The sequence below is a fragment of the Talpa occidentalis genome, unplaced genomic scaffold, assembly GCF_014898055.3.
Source record: "Talpa occidentalis isolate TD23 unplaced genomic scaffold, MPIMG_talOcc4v2.1 talOcc4.2, whole genome shotgun sequence".
NCBI classification, from domain to species: Eukaryota; Metazoa; Chordata; class Mammalia; order Eulipotyphla; family Talpidae; genus Talpa; species Talpa occidentalis.
The window spans coordinates 115,585,396-115,603,738 of NW_023602073.1; the positions used below are offsets into that span (position 1 = coordinate 115,585,396).

The following is an 18,343-nucleotide window of genomic DNA, read 5'->3' on the forward strand; positions in this document are numbered from 1 at the left end:
ATGTGAGAACATGCAGTCATTATGGATATATGATATGTAGTCCCCCAACTTCTCCAAACTATACAAAGACCTGTGTAATCTGAGGAAGATAATGATCTTTCTTCTTGTGAGTGACCTGCTCATTTAGCACTTTAGAGTAAGTCTTATTTCATAGTTCTTGTCACTCATCAGCACAAGCATTTCTGGAAATCAGTCACCCTTTGGAGCTCACCTAAAGGACCATTGTAAATTAACATATGCCCAAGGCCATATTTTGAGATTAAATAATATAATACATTAAATCCAATTTAGGAAGTTTAAACATGTGCTTTATAAGGCATAAGTGAACAATTTAAAAGAACTTTGACTAGATCAAAGTTACATATGTATTTTACCTATCCGTATTCTATACATCAAGGAAAGGACTATGAATGAGGTTAGCCATTACAACATTGATTTAAAAAAGCAAAAGATGAGAAGCTAAACATCCATCTAAAATTTGCATTTGTACAAAGAATATTATGCTTCTCCTTTAGAGTGGGAAGAGAGGAAGGAAGAAAGGAAGTTCTTCCTATACTGAAATGGAAAGATTTCTGGGATATATACATTTTCCTTTAAAGCAGGATACAGAGCTGTATATGTTTTGTGGAGATAGATATGTTAGTATTTACACAAAGAAAAACTGAAAGAATACAAAAGAAATGAATATAAGCATTTACCTAAAGGCATTTGGATCTGGAAATAGGCTAGAAAAAAATTATATTGACTAGAACAAGGTCAGTGGTAGGTTTTATCTAATTTAATGGAATATCATTACCAATATACTTTCCAGATTATACTATCACATTAAAATCTTGAGGTTAAGGTCAATAAACTTATTTGCCTTAAAAAAAAATCATTAGCCTCTTGTTTTCTGTCATCCTTTATTTGGGGAAGGAATAAGTGAAGTACAGAATATTTCCTTACTTGCCTTTTCTTTTCCTGTCTTTCTGTCCCTGTCCCTCTGATTTCTTGACAAAACTAATCAACTTTGGTCTGAGGGGAGGAAAAGGTGGGTGTTGGTTGTATTTCTCATTCAATTTGCCTTGAAAGATAAATTTCATGAAGTAGAGATGTCAGATAGGATGACATTTAAGATATTCTTACCACTCTTTCATAATATTTTCCTTTAAAATTCAATGTATCTTAAATTATAATTACATTTGAGAATTGTATTAGTTGTATCTATGGAGATAAAGAAAATAAAGATCAGATGACTAAAGCTTTGTGTTTCACATCCTCTCCCCACCAACACCTCTCTTCCATCACAGCACAGCTTGCCAGTATCCCCCTGTTCTCAAAGGCTCCAGTTTATGTTGCCAGCCCCTGGCCCATTAAGTGCTTATTTACTCCCTGAGAAGGCTTGCTGCATCTCTCTTCATTACTGCTTGTTCATTCCATGCTTTTTTTTCTCTTTGCCTAAGTATACTTACTCCATAACATTGCCTCCCCTATACGAAATAAGAGAGAAAAAAGAGATAAACCTTGGATTGCAGTTACCTGTATTATTTGGGGTAGGAAAGGAGAAAACAAATGAAAATAATCTTTATTTATATGTAGCCTAGATTTTTGTCCCTTTTTCCTCTGTCTTAAGTGTCTTAATTAATTTGGCCTAAAAATGAGGATTTTCTCCCCTGCCCCCCGCATAAATCAATTGTAGTGCTCTAATTTTCTGTAAAAATGTCAAGTTGTGTGGGACCAGTTAGTTGTTAGCGTAAACTTGTTGAGTGGAATCCTAGACAAATAACTTCTCCGGCTTCTACACTCATTCAGTCCTTTGGCCGTTACTTTCTTGGAAGCTCAGAGAGGGGGAAATGAACTGTGAGGACAGGTTCAAAGAGTTGGAATTGAGAAACTGCCAAAAACCAGTGTTGAAGTTTTAAAATTAAATTGTTTTTTAAATTCAAAAAAATATTAGCATGAATTGTTGAAGGGTTTGAGTTCAAAGCTAGATCAAGTGTATGTAAAATTGCATTTTTCAAAATTACTCTTTTTCAGTAGACCATAACAAAAAGCCCATGAAACCACAAGAGAGGATATCTCCTGGTCCTCCCAGAATTTGGACCCAATTTTTTAACAAAACAGTCCAAATGAATTAGAATATTGAAATGGTGAAAAAATAGTGGAGAAATAAAAGACACCTGTCAATTCAGAGGCTCTAAGAGGGAAATCGTACACTGATCATAAAGTCCATTAGCTGACTAGACCCATTTGTGAGGCTCTTGCTGAAAGCCTTGAGTCCCTGGAGTTGAAGATCTCTTAGACCACCAACAGCATATTATTTAAAAAACCAAATGCCTTATAAGTTCTACAAGAACATTAAGGAAAATGAGCTGCCTGTATTTCAGTTCAATCTATCTGTACTTTTCTTTCCATTCCTGTCTTCTATTTGACTCTTTCCTTTTTTAGAGAAAAAGTATCACATGTTGACAGTTTGAGTTCAGAAAATGTCAACTCCTCTCAATTTCCAGAAACTTTTTAGTTTCCATAGCAGTAATGAGTGCAAATTGCTCCACTGCGTTTTTTATTTCATAATAACTCTAACAATACTGATTATCTCATTGCTGGGAGGTGTTTACTATTACAAAAGCAAGTGCCTTTCTGAGACTACTTTAAAAGTGCTACCTCACTTGAATATACATGAAATTTCAAACACTTCATATTCATTCTGTGCATCTACATGGATACTTTTCCTAAATTGCCTACTCCTACACCTCTTCAGATCCAGAAAAAAAATAATACTGAGTTTGTAAATAATTTTCTTTTTGTTTAACCATTGCTTCATGAAGACAAAAAATTAAAAACATAGAAATTTTACAAGACACAGAAAAACATATTTTTCTGTAAATATATTTTATAATCTCTTTGGAGAAATCGTTTAAACAGATGCAGCCAGTTTTCATGCCCTGCTTTTCATTCATAATAACCTGTTGTCATATATTTGCATTTCTCCTACCTGTATTTGCTGAAAGGGTCCCTAAGTGCTTGTTGTTGGCTGTTCTTTAAAAGTCACTACTTTGTCATCCTGGCGTGTTCTTCAGTTATACACAGAAGTTTATAGATGCTGTCGGTAGTGAGTCCAAGAAGGGTAAAAACAATCCAATATTTCCAGAGCCCATTATAGGTCGTTTTTGAACCTTATACTTTTTATACAAAGCTCGGCTGAATCATATGCTGGCTACCGAATGATGGTCTGCTGTCTGGTTCTTTTCCAGGAGAGAATAAATTTCTGTTGTTTCCAAGAGTCAGTGGCTTTTTGAGATGTGAATGGGGATTGGGGAATTTCATTTATTTGATCCCATGAGTTAATGCAAGAATGGAATGACACCTTGGCACAAACACTTGCATTGGGATGACTCAAAAAACAATCCTTGCAGTAGTTTTAATTAATACATCTCAATGATGTGATGTGTATTTTTTAGAAGGAAAAGCACTTTGCATCTGCTTATTAACCAGCAGTATTACAGAGTTAACAGAAGACTGGCTTCTTTTGCCATTTTTTTTTATCAGTGGTATTTTTTTTAATATATAATTAAATGTTACCTTTTTGTAGCTTTATTAGTTCTGTTGTTTTCCTGCTTTTTAAAAATTGATTTGGGTATGTGGTTGTTCTTGCCAAAAGCCAGAGGAGTACAACTTTTTTTCTGTAAAGGGAAAAAAGGAGACTTCTTGCCAAGTCATCCATCCTGTGTCTTTTTAGCTTTTTTTTTTTTTTACTCATATACTTTTTCCTAATTATCCACATTTGTCAATTTACACATCGTTATTCATTTTTTCTGCCTATTCCTTTGTTCTTTATTTCTCCCAAGTCAAAATGTACTATGGAATATAGACTCTCCTAATTGTTGGAGACTCTTTGTTTGCCATCCTGACTATTAGGTTTTCATGACATCATGTAAATAAATAATTCCCAACTTACTGAATCTTTGTGCTGTAATTAGTTATAGCCTGCACTTTCTTTATGCCATTGGAATGTATAAGACACTGGGGTACTGATAAATAGAAACTGCTCCTAAAACCAGGCCAGTAATATAGTTGAAAAGTAGTTTCAGTTATAATCTAAATCCATGATAAATGTCTTTGTTTTCAAAAGGACCTCCTTTCATCACCTATGTGGTTGATATGTAAATATATGTAAAATGTAAAAATGATTCCCCACAGTAAATTTCATCAACTTCGTTTGAATTTAAAGATGAAAAGACTGAAATTCTTAAATTTGCCATTTATAACTTTAAAATGAGAATCTTTTTTCTCATTTAAAATTGAGCTAATGAAGTATCTTGCCTTTCTTTCTTTCTGAATTTTATTTATGAAATTATTTGGGAGAACCTGCTATATCCAGAGTTGTATTCTAGGCATCTTATAGAAGTTATAAAGATTATATATAGATATAAAGATATATCTATATAAAGATATATATATATTATAAAGATATATATGTATCTTGCTCTCAAGAAAATCCAATAGCATTCAGAATATTAAGCTCATTCAATTGCTTTAGAGCCTTTTATACAAACTTTGTCACCCATAATTATTGTATGTGCAACAAAATGCATCAGATGTAAAACTGATATACTTTGTACTTTAATAGCATTTATAGAATTAGCTCAAATAGTGTGACCTTCTAAGCAAGAAAAAAATAATAAATTTTAACATCAGTCAATTACACTGATTTTATTTGATCAAATTCAAATATTTTGTCAATTAATGAGTGTTGTTCTTTTCTTTTTTCTTAGTGTTTCACCTTCCACCACTTTCTAACTTCACTTGAATTTTTTTGCAAATGATATTTTTCCCCAGTGTCTTAGAAAGTAGTTTTCTTTCCAATAAAAGAACAATACCTGTGATCTTGCTGAGTGACTACTTTCATAGGCCCCAAGTTGGGTTGAATAAATAGGATTATTTAGCTCAACTGTATTGTAAAAAATAACTCTGTGTATTTGGTGATTTTTTTTTCTACAAATGTTTTCATTTCACCATTTTTATTGAAGGATGATTTCTCTAGAAGTCTAGGTTAATGGTTATTTTCCACATCATCCTCTAGTCTCATTTTATGTTGAGAAGTCAGTTGTCAGTATAATTGCTCTTTGAAGGGTAATCTATTTTGTTTAGACTACTGTGAAAAAACTCTCTTTGGTCTTTTTTTTCAGCCTTTATTATGTATATTAATGTAGTTTCCTATTTTATTAATTGCCTTGGGATTTACATTCTTTGGTTTCTGGAAAATTCAGATCCATTACCTAAAAATGCTTCTGCCCTTTTTCTTCACTCTCTCTGGAATTTCAGTTATACATATTTTAGGAAATATTTTTACTGATCCTTTTTGTCTCTTACCCTCTTTAAAATATCTTGTCTTTTGTTATCTGTCAGTTTCCTTCTAATGTAACTTCTAACCTCTTTTAACCAAGTTTCTTGAGGCATCTTAGATCTTCCATTACCTCTTGAGAGTTGACAATGCCCCAATTCCGGGAAGAGGCACCCTATTTCTGGCTCACCTGGGTTTCTATAGTCTGGGTTTCTATCATCTTTAACTTAACCCCTTAACTCTTCACCTTGATAAAGTGAGGTTAGAAAGAATGTACCTCAACATAATAAGTGCCATATATTACACACCCGCAGATATCATACTCAACAGTGAAAAACAGAGCTTTTCCTTTATGATATTAAACAAGACAAGGTTGTCCACTGCCACAATTTCTGTTTAATTGAGTATTAGAATTCTCACCTAGAGCAATTAAACAACAAGAAATCTAGTTTGGAAAAGAAAAGATGAAGCTATGACTGTCTGCAGATGATATGTTAATATACTTAGAAACCCCTAAAGATTCTGCTGAAAAACTATTTAAACAATAAATCAGTGTAGTAAAGTGGCAGGCTTCAAAATCAGTATACAAAAATTGTTGCATTCTTATACATTAACAGTGAGATAGAAGAAAAAGAAATTAAGAAAACAATCCTGTTCACAATTACATCAAAAATAAGTAAGTAGGAAGTAAATTTAACAAAGGAGGTAAAAGATTTGTGTAACAATAATCCTAAGACATTGTTTATAGAAGGTACAGGCAGCTCTCCTACCTGCTTGTGACTAAGTAGGTGCCTCTGTTTTCTTCCTTTTCCTAATAAACCTGTCTTTTTAAAATGTAAAAAAAAAAAAAAAAAAGATACAAAGAAATGTAAAAATATTTTCTGTTGGTGAATTGGGAGAATTATGTTTAAACACCCATTTTCAAAATACATCACAAAAAACATGAGGTGTTTTTAAAGGGCATTATTATTGTAATATTCTCCATTAAAATTTTTTTTTTTTTTTTAGAAAGGGGATTATTTTCTCAATTGTTAGATTTTCTCCTTCAATTTGAAGTCCATACCACGTAATTGGTATGCTTGTGGGCAAATACCTATCGGCCATTTTGTTTTTCTTTTTTTGATAATTCCTCTTCCCACAGTTGTTGTAAATATAAAATTCAATAAGACATGTATATAGGGTACCTGACTCATAGTAAGCAGTTAGTTACTAGTTATTTTTACCTTAAAATTCTAAAAAGGGTTCAGAAACAATTAAATGATCCTATTCCTACAAATAGGAGCAACTCTGTGATGATAATACTGGATGAGAAATGTATATGAACATCACTGATTCATAGGAAATGGTCAGTATGCTTTACCTTTTTTGTTGTTACCTTTAAATTCTGCAAAGGGTCTGTGTTCAGAAACAATGAAGAACTTTGTGGATAGAGTCAAAAAAATTTTTTTAATTGAGGCAGCATTTGTTTACAACACTGTTTCATATTTGGAGGTAGAAGATCATACCTGTCAGATGTATACTACAGTCAGCCTCAATGCCCATGGTCGTCCACCATAGTCCATTGTGCTCCCTCCTCCCTTAGCTCTACAGTCAGATTTCTGGGGGTAATTATTGGTTTGGTTTTATCTGACACTACCATTAGGTATTTATTTGTCTTTTCTCCTGATTTATTTCACTTAATCTCCAGTTCTATCCATGTTGTTCCAAATGGCAAGAGTTTGTCTTTTCTTTATAGATGAATGGTATTCCAGAGTCAGATTTCTTAGAGATAAGTAAGTCCTGGCTGTTGCTTTACCTCACTTCTCCAAAATCCAGACTTACCAAACTGCTTTCCCATGTAACTTCATAACATTTTATACCTCACTTGAGCAGCTTAGGGCTTGTGCTTGCCTTATCACCTCACACTCCCAGCATATCCCATCCTCATTGCTACCAACTTATCTTTCAAATTCAGTTCAAGGGTTACTCACTCCCAGAGGCTGACACCTATCCTGTCCCAAATAAATCCATATTCCCCCATCCTTCCTACTCTGTGGCCTCATTTCAGCCTGTTATTACCCTGCCATTCTTCACTGGATGTGCTAATTCACATATTTTTCTCGTTGCTGGCCTATAATATCCACCTGCACAGTACTCGACCCATAGTAGTTGTTCAGTAAGCAATTTTTGAATAAATTAATAAAATGTTTAAATAACCTGTTAATATATTTGTTATTAGTGTTATGGTTTAGCATATTTTAATGTTTTAATCACTTGATTTATTTGTTAATTATTTGTAAAGTTTATTATTTTACAAAGAATACAAATCAAAAAGTCAAGTAAACATGTGTCTTTTCTCTGGCTTAGAAGAGCACTATTTTGTGAAATGGATTTTGGAGACCAGGAATTACGAATAGACACTGTCCCAAAAGGTCATTTATAATCTTGTTATGAGAAATTTGGGGTTTGTTTTCTAAAACAAGTCATGCTATGCAAGTGTTAATGATGGTGATGATGATTACCATAAAAATTAGATTTCAAACATATCTTTTTACATTTATAGTGTCATATAATTTGGGAACTAACTTTAGGGCAATGACATGGTACAGAAAGGAGAAGCAGGAAGACAACTTACTCCATGTTTGTTTGGGCAGAATTTTCCCTTAGTGAAAGATTCATTGTACTCCTCTGTTTTCCTCTGCTGCTCTCTACTTTACTTTCAAATTTAAAGAATCCTCCATAACTCTCAAGTTTTTAGCTTTCTTCCCTTGGTAGAAACAGTGGGACCTTGTTGGGCAGTTGGGAAGCCTTGGGACAACTATTTGCTTGAATGTATAATTTCTCAGTCTCAGTTTGTTTTTTTTTTTTTTAAGATTTATGCATGCATGCAAGAACTGGGGTGTAGACCAGAGGTGTGGGGGGTGAGAGGATTCACCAGAGACAGAGTGGGGAGCAGAACAGGCCGATTGACTGATATACACTGCTGAGGGGAGTAGTGGGTGAGACAGGAGGGGTCTGCCACACCATGTAGGTATCTCCCTGGCTAGGGAGCAAACTTGTGCTGCAGCAGCTGTGGACGCTTCACAGGCTGTGTCTTAACCCCTTGTGCCACCAGGGAGGACCCTTGGTCTTGTATATTTGATGTTGAAAATGTTCCATGAATCTAGTTCCTACACACAAAGAAGTTCAAGTCCAGAAATGAGTGTTTTCTCCCCTGCTTTACTTACTCAGTGGTGGGGATTTTGTGAATGGAACAGCCAGATGAAGGCTACACTTTAAGAAGTTATGTTGTGAAAAGATGGTGAAGAAAAAAGAGAACTTGATTCTTGCCCTGACACTATCATTTTCATCTGGACTTCATGAGTCTGATAAATATTGGGCTTTTTTTTTTTTCCATCTGTAAATTGAGGTGATGAGCTAGTTGAACATTTCCTAAACTTTTATACATTTATGAACGCTTTCCTAAGTGACATGATTCCTTGAACCCCCTTGTAGAAATTTTGAAAGTTTTGTTGTTTTTATGTGGCATATGATGTGATTTTTTTTTAAGATTTATTTATTTATACAAGCACTGGGTACAGTCAGAAGCGCGGGAGGGTGAGAGAATTCACCAGAGCCAGAGGGGAGAGCAGAGCAGGCAGACTGACGAAGTACACTGCTGAGGGGAGCTGCGGGCACGGCAGGAGAGGTCTGCGCGCCATGTGGGACCCTCACCTGGCGGCCAGGGATCAAACCGGCACTGCGGAGGCTGCAGGCAGCTTCTCAGCCAGCTCTCAACCGCTGCGCCACCAGGGAGGCCTGTATGATGTGATTTTTTAACTGAGGAAATGTTAGTGTATTATTAAAGTGTTAACGTGTAATTTGTTTTCATATAATCCTTACTAAAAAAAATACTTCATAAAGTTTTTCATTTTTCTCTGTATATATCACCTATTGTGATACATCAGTATATCATGTACATCAGTAGATTGTGATAAATGTGTAATACACTGATGTGTCAAAATAGGTAATATATTCTCTTTAGTTACAAAAAATTAGAAAAAATTATTTGGTGAGAAATTTTTTAATGTTTGTTATATTTCTTTATATGTTAATGGATCAAAAAATAGAAACTGTTTTCATGTCTGAATGGAATTCTTGAATTTTGACCTTTAGTGAAATCTGCTCTTTTTCCTGTTTGGTTTCAAATTATGAGATAAGAACGAGTGTTTCAGGATTCTATTTGCAAGCAGCACTTTTCTACAATTTCTCACTGCAGGTGTGGATAACCAATTAGGATAAAATCATCTTATATTGTTTCTTTTAACATTTTTTCCAAAATACCAGAGCTATCTTGATTTATTACATAAGAAACTGGATCAGATGAATGCAATTTACAGACATAACCTGTAAAATTGGTTCTTTTTATGTTGTTCAATAATTTGTTAAAGTTCAAAATTTGTGGTTCTTATATTTCTTATCTTTCTTCAGTGTTCTGTTAGTGAATAAATTATAAACAAGATAGTGTTACAACTGAAAACACCATGTAAGTGTCAAAACCATAGCCCCTAGTTGCATTTATCTATGAGATAAACTATGTAACTGTATTGGGGGCTGCTCATTACCACTTGAGGCTCTGAAAATGTTGATTTAAAGGGATCTGAATAGAAAAAAAGGGAAACATTGATATATTTGCTTTAATAAACCAGAGCTGCAATGCCTTCACCCATCTGTGGTGGTAATCAGATGACGTGGAGAAGTAATGAAAACCTGAGTAATGTCTTTTGAACTGTGTGATTTTTTTTGGACAACAGAAAGAATATTCTAGTCATGTGTTATAAAGGGATAGACAGTCTATGAATCCCCTTAGAGTAGTGAGCTTCATTCATGTGAAGTGTTCCATCTGAGCAATGGTGACAAGAGAGGTGTGCAAGGGTACGTGCGCTCCTCAAAACCAGACACAGCTCATCTCCTCTTTGTCTCGACAAACCATTTTCAAAATTTTATTTAATATTTTGTTGACTTATAAACATTTTGTTTTTGGATATCCCTAGATTTATAGAAAATTTGCAGTGATAATATGGGGAGGTTCTGTATATTCTCCACCGGTTTCTTATAATGTTAATATTTTGCATTACCATGATACACTTGTCAAAATTAATAAACTAACAGTGACACATTATTATGAACTGAACTGCAGACTTGATTTGAATTCCACCAGTTTTCCTGCTAATATCCTCTTTTTGTTCCAGAATCCCATCCAGGATACTGCGTAGCATGTAGTCATCGTGTCTTATTATTAGTCTCTTCTGGTCTGTGGCATTTTCTCTCTTTCTTTATTTCCTGTGACCTTGACAATCTTGAGGAGCACTGGTCAAATATTTTGTAAAATGTCACTCCATTTGGGTTTATATAATGTCTTTCCCATGACTTGACAGGGGTTGTGGGTTTGGAATAAGATTCCCAAATAGGTAAAGAATAAATCTCATCACATCGTATTAGGGTTATGTGCTATCACTGTAATATCACTGATAATGTTAACTTTAATTAACTAACTAGCATAGAATTTATCAAGTTCCTCTGTTTTATTTTTCCCTCTTTTCATACTGTGTTCTTTGGAAGACTTGGGGATTAAAAGTAAACTCCCAGCTTAGAACTGAGGAGAACATACTCTTTGGAATTCTTCTATAAGAAATATTACAGACAAATCATCTTGACCCTACTAACAGAATTCTTTCCCAGTGTTAATTCTTCCCCTCCCTCCTTGGGAAAAATGAAATATCCAACCTGAATTGTGCCCATGACTAGATTGAAAATATTTTTCACCACTGATGGGGAAAGGCAGAGTGTAAATGGTAAGAAATAATGTATTCTTATTTGTTTTCATGATAAAGCAATGAAGAAGCACAATTTCTGTTCCCATAACTCTAAAATTTGTATTTTGCTTGTATTGTACTCTGTTTCAAAGTATTCAGTCTCCATTTCTGTCACCTACTTTACATCCTGCTAGTAATATGATATGATCAATAAATGAAGTAACTTTAAATTATAATAACCTTTTGATCACCTCTTAATATTCAGGTTATTAAGTGACCAACATAAACGAATTAGGGTCTTCTCTGGATTAAGTGTTTGCTTCAGGGAATGTTATAGCTCGTTTGATCTTCTATCTTAACCCCTACAGTTTTCTCCATGTCAGCAATAAGGCTGTTTTACTTTCTTATCATTTGTATGTACCCTGGAGTAGCACTTTGAATTTAATTAAAGAACTTTTCATTTGCATTTACAAATTGGCTACTTGGTGCAAAAGGCCTAGTTTTCAGCCTATTTTGACTTTCAGCTGCCTTCCTCACTACGCCTAATAAGTTCTAGCTTTTGATTTAATGTAAGAGGAATGGGACTTTTCCTTTCACCTGACCACTTACAACAGTGTAGGGTTATGAACTGGCCTAGTTGATTACTGTTGTTCTGTCTCTGAGAGAACAAGGAGAGCCCCAAGGAGAGAGAGTGACGTGAGGAAACAGTCAGGGGAGTAATCAGAACTCAAACATTTGTCAGTTGACTTCACCATCTTATATAGACTCCACCATCTTATACACAGAACACTGCTCATCACCATCACATAACAATCATGAAAAGGTCTGAACTATTGCTAGAAATACCACAGAGTGACAGAGACACAAAGCGAACATAAGCTGTTGAAAAATGCCAGGCTTGTCCCATGCAGGGTAGCTACAATCTATTTGTAAAGGCAATATTTTGAAAGCACAATAAAGTAAAAAATAATAAAACAAGGCATGTATATATAGAGATCAGCTGAAAAGGATGTGTTTTACTTTATTTCTTAAATATTTAACTGGCGGCATTTTTGAGAATACAAAGGAACCGGGTCTGAAGATAGCAGATAAAAGGAAAGAATCAAGCAGTTATCTCTCCTTTACCTCTAATGCAGGATAACCAAATTGCTGGTACAGAAAATTTTCTCCTCATAGAAGATTTTCAGCTTTAAATTAAAAAATGGGAAAGAAATGATAGCACTGATAACATATTTTGTAGTGCCTAATGAAATAATGAATCTGGGCAGCCTTCATCAGTGGCTGCTAATACTCTGAGGCGAAAGTCTTATGGAGAAGAGGATAAACCCCTAAGCCTGCTGATAAATCTTCACATCACACAAACACAAAACTCTGCAGTTATTTTGTGTCTCCTGTTTTGATATGATAAAAAATACATCAAACCCAGATTGTATGAAACCTCTTGAATTACTAGTTAATAGAAATATAGGAACTAGAGTAACAAGTTGCTTGACACTAGAAAGGTAATAAGCAAAGTTCAAAATGAGAAAATTCTGTAGGGAAAAATGACCCAGTTTCATCAGTAAATGACCAAGAAAAAGTAAGTAAAACTATAGATTAAAGAAAACTTAAGAAATAACCAAGTATAATGTGAGTCATGCTTATATCTTGATTTAGACAAGCCAAACTATAAAAACTGTATAAAGCACCGGAGACATTTTCATCATTGACTAGTGTATGATATTAAAGAATTACCATAATTCTCAATTTCATCTTCACAAGATTGATATTTTACAGATTGTTTTTATTGTGTTGTTTATTCTCTACATATCCTGCATATCTCTGTCTTATTTCTAAACATTTTGTATAAATGATTCAGATTCTTTTTCCACTAAGGAGAACACAGGAATGAATATACAAACACTTAGTTGTGCTTATTCTGACATTGCCAGCTCTCCTTAGTGCTTGTGGATGAAATAAAGTTCAAAAGTTTAAACCAGGTATGCAGACTGCTTTCCTCTCCTTTAAAAAAGCAATTGCTTGTCAAGTGAGAGTAAATATTTGTACTGGCTGTGGCAAAATGTTCCGAGGGTGAAGAAAGTGATTTTAATAGAGCTGTATCCTGAATAGGACGATACAAACCCCCATGTCATCTGAAGAGGGTGGGCAAAGAAGGCAGCAATTGCTCAGTTAAATGCTAAGTGCTGTTAGCATCCCCTCAGAGGAAGAACATTATTATTTTGCTGTATACTGTGTTGTGTGTGTGTATTTGCCTTTCAAGAAGGCATTTTTTGACTGAGGCATTTGTTGATAGGAGATTTTAAAACTGATTTCATTGGAGAAATGAAATAGATGCTCTCTTATTGGTTTTCAGATAGTGGCAGAATAGTGTCAATAGCATGAATAATGAAATGAACGTGCGTGGGATTTGTTTAAATCTGGGCAAATTATTTGAATTCTCTGCATCAATTTCAGGCCTTTTTTTTTTTTTTTTTCTCTAACATGGGTATAGCAATGTCTAATCATGAAGGCCGTCATAGATGTTAAATGAGGTGAGCTATTTAAAGCACCTGGCACTTAGGAGCTAGTAATATATATTTATTTTCTTCTCTTCCTATCACCACATCTTCAGTAAGGGAAAGTCAGCATTCCCTGAGCCAAAACAGTGGTTTTTCAAATTATCTTCTGATTTTTTTTTTTTCCTTTTCTTTGTGTGAAATACTTGAGTGGGGATTAGGAGGGAGAGTTTCTTGAAAAGTGATCTTATTGCATAGAGTGCAAGGAAGTACTTTCTGATGCTTCTTATTCTAAAAGTGAAGATAAATTGGTTTTTTAGTGGATAAGGAAGAGAGAAAGATGTAGAGAGTTGTTTGGATGGAGGAAAGAATAGGTGGAATAATGGAATTAGTGGCATTGTGTCTTCAGAATACAAAACAAACCCCCATCACATCAGTTGCTCTTTTTACTCAGCTAAATTTAATTCAAGAGAAACAAAACTGCGGTTAAGGAGTGGGAAGGGTGTAAGCACCCAATGCAGAAAGCCTCTACTCTTTACTACTCTTTATTCGGTTTTGAATAAAATTAAACAGGAAAGACTTTAGACCTGTGAAGTTGCCAAAAATGCAGTGGTCACTGGATTCTTGACAACTGAATTGCAGGAATCATGTGGTACGTGAAACGCCTGGAAAGAATCATTCTACTAAGGAGCAAATGGCAGATTTGCTGGATTTCAATAATATGAGAAGGTGTCAGATACAAGCTTAGTTCTTATGGTTACATTAGGATGGCTTCTGTGTGAGGCTTCAATGTGGTCCTAGTTAGTAGTTACCCCTATTTATAAAGATCGATACAAGAAAACCCTAGAATCACAGAACTGAAAGGGGCTTGAGAAATTAAGAATATTTTAAATGAAGAAACTGAGGTTCAGGGACCTAAAGTGACTTCACCAAAGTTATGTAGGAAGTTAGTGTCAGAACCTAAGCCAAGACCTGAGCTTCTGAAATCCTAGGCTGAATGCTAATAGTAGGAACATCTTTTCTGTAAAAATCTAATGTGGGGCCTCCCCTGGTGGCGCAGCAGTTGAGCTCTGGGTTGCGAGGCTGCCCGCAGCCTCTGCAGCACCAGTTTGATCCCCGGCTACCGGCGAGGGTCCCACCAAAAAAAAAAAAATCTAATGTGGGCTTCTAGCCAGTTAGCATTATTTAGTCATGGACATCAATATATTATAGAAAGAAGGGAGTGGGGAGAGAGAGAATAATGAACAACTCTTACCCTTATACTATATTTTGGAAAGAATTTTTGCCTCTGACCCAAACTCCAGCCCAGTTGCTACAAGAGACATAAGAAGAAAGAACTGAGGTATTCAAACAGTTTTAGCCAAAAGCAAACAAAAAACCCTATCTTACTTTGTAATAGTTCCCATTTCTCTGGATAGAGACAGGTGAAAGGTAATTCAAAGGAAAGAAGAAGAAAGTAAAAGGTCTAATAATACAAGTGATTTCTACTTAGGTGCTTCATGACTATTTACTGATACATTTACATGAATAGATCACTGAAAAGATGATATAACCTTCAGCAGTTGCTAACTTAAAAAGATTTTATGTATTTGATTAATTGCACATAAGAATAGCACATTGATTATTCACTATACATGATACCAACAAGTATATGACTTGAAGTATGGTTAAAAAAAAGTCTATCTAAAGTACCTATAAAGAAAATCTTCCTACTACTAAAAATATCTACATAGTTATCAGCATTTTTTGTGTAATAATGTAGTTAAAAAAAATTTTCTATAATCAACATCTAAAATTTGAGCTATTTCTCTTAACACATAAAACTCCTTTATCTGTGTCTATTGATATGCAGTATTTCTATATATTTGAGTGCTCTGAACCTGCTGGCTCCTTGTTCTCATTATTTTTTAAAGTCTTCACCAGCAAGGGAGCAGGAGACATTAGCACAGGTGAATTTATATCAGTTTTGCTAGTTGTGAGCTACGGTGATTGTCCCTTGTTTTTTGGATTTTATAAAGAGAGATAGAGATAGAATAAGGGTGAGGTAGAAACACAAGAATAAAGATTTAGGGTTATGAAATGTATCTGATCAATCTCCCTTTCCCCATTTCTCAGATGAAAATTGATATTTATATCATGATAAGAACTTATATGGATTTTTCAATCCACTTAACTAAGTACTTAGTGGTAGTGTGTGTAATGTTTAAGAGATGGGTGTCAGTTTGGACTTAACAGTGACTTTAGCCATTAATTAAATTTTCATTTGCTCATACTTAAAGTTGGAATAAGTTATATTATTGTGAGATAATGTATATAGTGTGTTACAGTATGTGGCATGTAATGAGTTCTCAAATATCTACTTATTTTGTTATTGATGAGAAAACATAGTTCCTCTTTTTGTATATAATCAAATATTGTTATGAATATTCTTAAGCATTTCTGCTTTAGAGAGTTGTACTTCTCCCTACTTCCCATCCTTTTAAAGAGAAAAACCTAGTTAAGCATATGCAAATACAGATCTTGAAATGGACACTTATTCTTGCTCAAATTGCTTCTTCTTGCTAAGGAGATTCTTTTTTTTTCCTTCAAAACATTTTCTCCCTGAACTATTTCCTTTTGATATAAACTTGAAAATCAGATCTTAAAGAACGTTTGTGTATTATAAAAGTAAACCTGAAATTCAAAATTTTGAAATTGAAATTTCAGGTTTTGTCTAATGCCTGTTGAGAGTATAAATCTTCAACTAACAAGAAGCCACCTGGTCCAAACCCTAACATTCTGTCTGTTTCTGAGGCTACATTTTCTCTGTTAGGAACTCCTGCCATGTGCTTCTTTGTGCTCACACTACTGTCAGATGAACCTGCTTATCTGGACTCAGCTTCCCTGGCTCTCCACAGGTCATCTTCTTCACACCTGTTCTCCTCTTCAGTGATTTCTGGTTGCCCTTTACTCTTCAGAATCACTACCCAGCGTTGTTTCTAAGAAGCTGTTTGTGTTAGATATACTGGGTTTGTTATTACAGCGGGTAGAGGAAATTTCCCCCTACTCCTCTTGCGGCTCTTGTTGGGCTAGTCAAGCAATCAAATTAACGTCAGTGGATTATTTAGGAAAAGAACACATTTGATTTTACATGTATGGGGAATGTACATGAATGCAAATTCTAAAGTAAAAAATTGGGGCAACACAACAAGGGTTTGTCCTAGACTAGGGAATTGGATAGGAGCTTGGGGCTTAAGGAAAGAGGAAGAAAACTTGACATTGAAAAAACAGATGCTCTGTAATTACAAGTGATCAAAAAAATTTCTCGTGAGCTCAATTCAAAATAATCCACTGGCAAAGTCTTGGGAAGGCCTGTTCTGAACTTCTTGGGGAATATTGTCCTTCACCTGAACATGATTGGGGTGCCTGCTCCCTTTTATATGAACACTAGATTAAGAAGTATGTAATAACCCCAGCGCCTTTCAGACTCCAATGTATTACTTGAGGAAGCAAGTGAATCTTTGTCTTTCATGGACTATTCAACTCATTAACAGCTCTTTGTGTAATGGCCTTTTAGTTTGTATTTTCTCCTAGTTCTTGAATCTTTCATTGTTTACTTTTAAAAATCCTGCCCTGTAACATCTAGTAATAAATGTGGAGTAAAAAAGCACTGTGTTGCTTTCCATAAGAGTGCTGTAATTTATCACAAAACCTCTAAATCAAAAATCATGATGATGTACTCTAAACAAAAGGCAGAAAGAGCCCATGTGTGAGGCAGCTGTGGTAAAAACAAAGAGCACTGGCATAAGGGAAATGGAGAGTTAGTTTCAATTTTGAACTTGCAGCTTGCTTGCTGTCTGATCTTGGCTAAAACTCATAGTCTGACTAATCTTAAATTGCTCTATATGTTTGTGAGAAGGAGGCAGGATGTTGCTTCTGGCCTCCCTAGTGGTGCAAGGGATTAAGCACCGCACTGTGAGGCAGTCCACAGCCTCTGCAGCAAGAGTTTGATCCCCAGCTGGCCAGGGAGAAACCCACATGGCGAGGCAGACCTGCTGCTCCCCTCAGCAGTGTATTTCAGTCAGTCTGCCTGTTCTTTTCCCCACTCTGTCTCTGGTGGATCCTCTCACCCCTCACATCTCTGGCCTGTACCCCAGCTCTTGTATGCATAAATAAATAAATCTTTTAAAAAATAAAAATTATAAAGTGGAGGGAGAAGGATAATAAAGGGTAATGTTAGTTAAATATATCCTCATTCCTTATTGCTTAGTCAAAAGATATTATCTAAAGCTTATGAACTTAGCACTGTAGTTATGTTATTTAGAGTTGTGAATGTAAATTATCAGAAGAGTTAAAACAATGCCTAAAATGGTGACCTTTGAGATCAGTACTGAAGATATACATATAGAGGCTAGGACTCAACTGTTTTTATTACACAATGCTCTGACATTGCACTAATATTTCTATTACATAGATTTTGTGTTGATACAAGAATTTTTTTAAAAAATACAAACAAGAGCAAAAATAAATTAAAAAAAACAAGGATGTAACCTATCTACTCCCTATCCCTCCCCCCCAAATATACTGTAAATCTTCATACCTGGAGGTCAGACATCTTGCTGCGCCGTCATTTCTGCTCTCAACTGCTTTCAAATTTTCTATGTCTCTGCTCCTTTGTATTTGGGGAGTATTTTTGCTTCCCAGACTAGGATCAGCCTTTGTCACACTGTGGTTTATATCATCACTGGAAATTCTTAATTAACTTGTTCACT

The 18,343-nt window shown here is 34.9% G+C and overlaps 2 protein-coding genes across 5 annotated transcripts in view; one reads left to right on the forward strand and one right to left on the reverse strand.

Moving 5' to 3' along the window:
- The window catches only part of NT5DC1 (5'-nucleotidase domain containing 1), a 114,359-nt gene that overhangs the window by 50,294 nt on the left and 45,722 nt on the right, over positions 1-18,343 (forward strand). The window lies entirely within an intron of this gene.
- COL10A1 (collagen type X alpha 1 chain) overlaps positions 1-18,343 on the reverse strand; it is a 54,570-nt gene that overhangs the window by 31,552 nt on the left and 4,675 nt on the right. Inside the window, exon 2 of one of the 2 annotated variants that reach the window (XM_054699118.1) lies at positions 18,172-18,341. In XM_054699118.1, the coding sequence (XP_054555093.1) occupies positions 18,172-18,186 (15 nt within the window). In that variant the 5' untranslated portion in view covers positions 18,187-18,341. Of the gene's footprint in view, positions 1-6,093; positions 6,121-18,171; positions 18,342-18,343 lie in introns of those variants that run through there. The other variant, XM_037520263.2, reaches the window with a different exon arrangement.